The following is a 2,977-nucleotide window of genomic DNA, read 5'->3' as shown; positions in this document are numbered from 1 at the left end:
CTTCGACCCATATTCTCTTTTCCCTCTCAGGCCCTAAGCAAATTGGGTCTACACCCCATCAACTAGTCCCTTACTTTCCAGCATTGAGCCCGCTTGCTCGAATACTAGAAAGTATCTGTCTCCTCCATGCAAGATTATCTCCACTATTTCCCCTTTATTCGTTCACATTTAATGGCCGAATCATGGCCTGATTTATAGTGATACCTTTTGATTCTGATTAGTTCGTTAGTTGATTAGCATGTGCAATTACTCGAGAGTGGGTAACTGTGGCGGTGACACTCTCTTTTGGATGTTAATTTTGGATTTATATATCCTTTTTAGTCTTTATTTATGCTGTTTTCGTCTTTTTAGATTGTTTATTCTACATTTTTAAGTTAAGAAAAAGGGGGTATTACAGTCTCCCAAGCAAGGAAGTAGGCGATCCTGTTCGCAGACCGTTTAGCAAATAAAAAGCTAAGATTGACAAAGTCATTAGCTAGTTTCCTAATATCATCAAGGATAAGGTCAAAAGATGTAAACACTTTGCAGCTTTGTAATCCAGTAATCACCTTCGGTGCATCCATCTCTACTTCCACACAATCCACATTGAGCTCCTTCAGCCACTTTAGTGCCTCCTTTACACCCATTACTTCAGCTTCATCGGATCTAAATAAACCATGCCAAGGGATTTTTCTTGCAGCAACAAAGCACCCATTTGCATCTCTTAGGAATAGGCCAAATCCCATCTTCCTATGAGTGGAGTCAAAGGCTGCATCCACATTAAGCTTCTTCCAACCCAAGGGAGGTTTGATCCAGTTTGTAACCTGAGCAGATACATTCAATCAGGAGTCCTAGGCAGAACTGACCTCCAATCATTCACGCAAAACGATTTGAGTGCCCTTAACTATAGCATAAGCTGGAATGACCACCTGATTCCATACCTTCTCATTCTTTGCCTCCCATAACTTCCAACAGACAGATATGAGAAGACATAAGTGATCCTTAGGCTATGATGTGAATTGAGTCTCCAACCAATCCATAAAGCCTTGGCAGCCCCAATAGTTAACTCTTCCCAACAGGCCCCAACACTGTCTAGCAATAGGGCAAACAACAAACAAGTGAAAAGCAAATTCATCATCAGAAGCACATAACTAACACAAGGCTGGAATGTCAACATATCTCGCTCTCAATAGATCAGTAGTGGGAAGAGAATTCGAACACAAGTGCTAAGCAAAAGATTTGATCTTAGGAGGCAACTTCATCTTCCATACATCAGTCCAGAATGGAGGTTGTTGATTCTGTAAAGGGATCTGCAACTTCCTATAGCAACTCTTAACAGTATAAACACCATTTTCTTCATTCACCCATATTAGTCTGTCCTCATGGTGTGAAGTAGGAATAGGAATGCTCTTGATCAAAGACACATCCTCTTGCACAAACAGATCATCTAGAATCTCACAATCCCAATCATATTTCTCCATGTTGAGGAGGTTATCCACCTTAGCTTCCCTTAAGGAATCTGTCAAGGGAGTTTGAATAAAAGGACAATCAATATTAGGTAGCCAAGGATCCCCCCAAACTTTAATTGAAGCTCCATCCCCCACTCTCCACCGCAACCCCTCTCTTAGGACACTTTGGGACTCCAAAATGCTTCGCTAGGTGAACGAAGGGTTATCCCATAATTTAGTATCAAAGAAAGAATGGGTAGGATAATATCGGGCTTTATAAACTCTAGCAAATAGGGACTCAGGAAATTGAATTAACCTCCAAGCTTGCTTCCCTAATAGGGCAATATTGAACTCTCTAATTCTCCGGAATCCCATTCCCCCCACTTCTTTGGTAAACACAATGATTCCCACCTCTTCCACCTTATACCCCTACTCCTCTCCCCTTCACAACCCCACCAGTAGGCATTCATGATTATCTCAATCTCTCTATCCATCTCAATAGGCAGAAGAAACACACTCATTGCATAAGATGGGATGACTTGAATGACATTTTTCAATAAGATCTCCCAGCCGACTCTTGAGAGAAACTCTTAATTCTACCCACCACCTTATTTCTTATAAATCCCAGGATTTCCCTTTTGTTTCGCCCAATCAGAGATGGTAAGCCCAAATAATTCCCACTCAAACTGCCTTCCCTCATCTGCAGCTCTTCACAAACAACCCCCCTAACTTCCACTGGAACATTTCTACTAAAAGAAATAGTAGACTTTGCTATATTAACAGACTGCCCAGAGGCCAGAAAAAAAGGACTCAATAATTCCTTTTAGAACTGTGCTCTCGAGTTGGGAGGCTCTACAAAAAATATAACAATCGTCCGCAAAACATAGGTTTGAAATAATTGGGGCTCCCCTAGCCATAGAGACCCCATGTAACTGACCAGTCTTTACTCTACTGTGAATAGCTTTATGATGAAGTTCCTACCTCCCTACTGTTATGATGAGACAGATGTGAATGATTGAGATTATGATGATACAGATGGGACTGATATGAGATTCCTCCAGTATTATTACTATGATATCCTATTTCTCTTGAGGGTGAGAATATTGATATAAATGATTTACATATCTATTTGAGATACCTCTTACTATGATTCTTTGAAACCTCTTATGAATGCAAAGGAAATACGGTACCTAACAAACTATTTTCCAAATCTATATATCTATACCTATAACCTATGTTACGGGGTTGACTGGTCTTATACTTAGCATTATATGCTAACATGTTGTTTTCATTGTTTTTCTTGATAACCCCTTTCAGGTATGGAGTAATGTTTGTTGAGAGCGCGCCTTGAGGAGCTAGATAGATAGTATCTCTTATCTCTAGTTCCTAGTATGTAGGCTTTGTTACCCTATTTATCTATGACAAGTATTTTGGATAGTTGTGGGTTAGTTTTGATGTAGCGCTAGACTACCTATCTATTTTGTTAGTGCTAGGACACCTGGGTCTGTGAACCCTTATTTTGTTGGATGTTGAGTATTGATTCTAGTAAG

At 40.1% G+C, this 2,977-nt stretch overlaps 1 protein-coding gene across 1 annotated transcript; it reads right to left on the bottom strand.

The window, feature by feature from the left end:
• Window positions 1-374: 374 nt before the first annotated feature.
• LOC109177101 lies at window positions 375-1,948 on the bottom strand. The gene is made up of 4 exons (XM_019326409.1): window positions 1,855-1,948; window positions 1,251-1,498; window positions 921-944; window positions 375-803 (listed from the first exon to the last, which is right to left on the bottom strand). The coding sequence occupies exons 1-4, from the start codon at window positions 1,946-1,948 to the stop codon at window positions 375-377; spliced, it is 795 nt and encodes a 264-aa protein (XP_019181954.1).
• Between the last annotated feature and the right edge of the window lie 1,029 nt (window positions 1,949-2,977).

This window comes from Ipomoea nil, unplaced genomic scaffold, assembly GCF_001879475.1.
Source record: "Ipomoea nil cultivar Tokyo-kokei standard unplaced genomic scaffold, Asagao_1.1 scaffold0794, whole genome shotgun sequence".
NCBI classification, from domain to species: domain Eukaryota; kingdom Viridiplantae; phylum Streptophyta; class Magnoliopsida; order Solanales; family Convolvulaceae; genus Ipomoea; species Ipomoea nil.
Note: the sequence above shows the minus strand (reverse complement) of the source record. Positions and strands in the feature narration are given on the sequence as shown.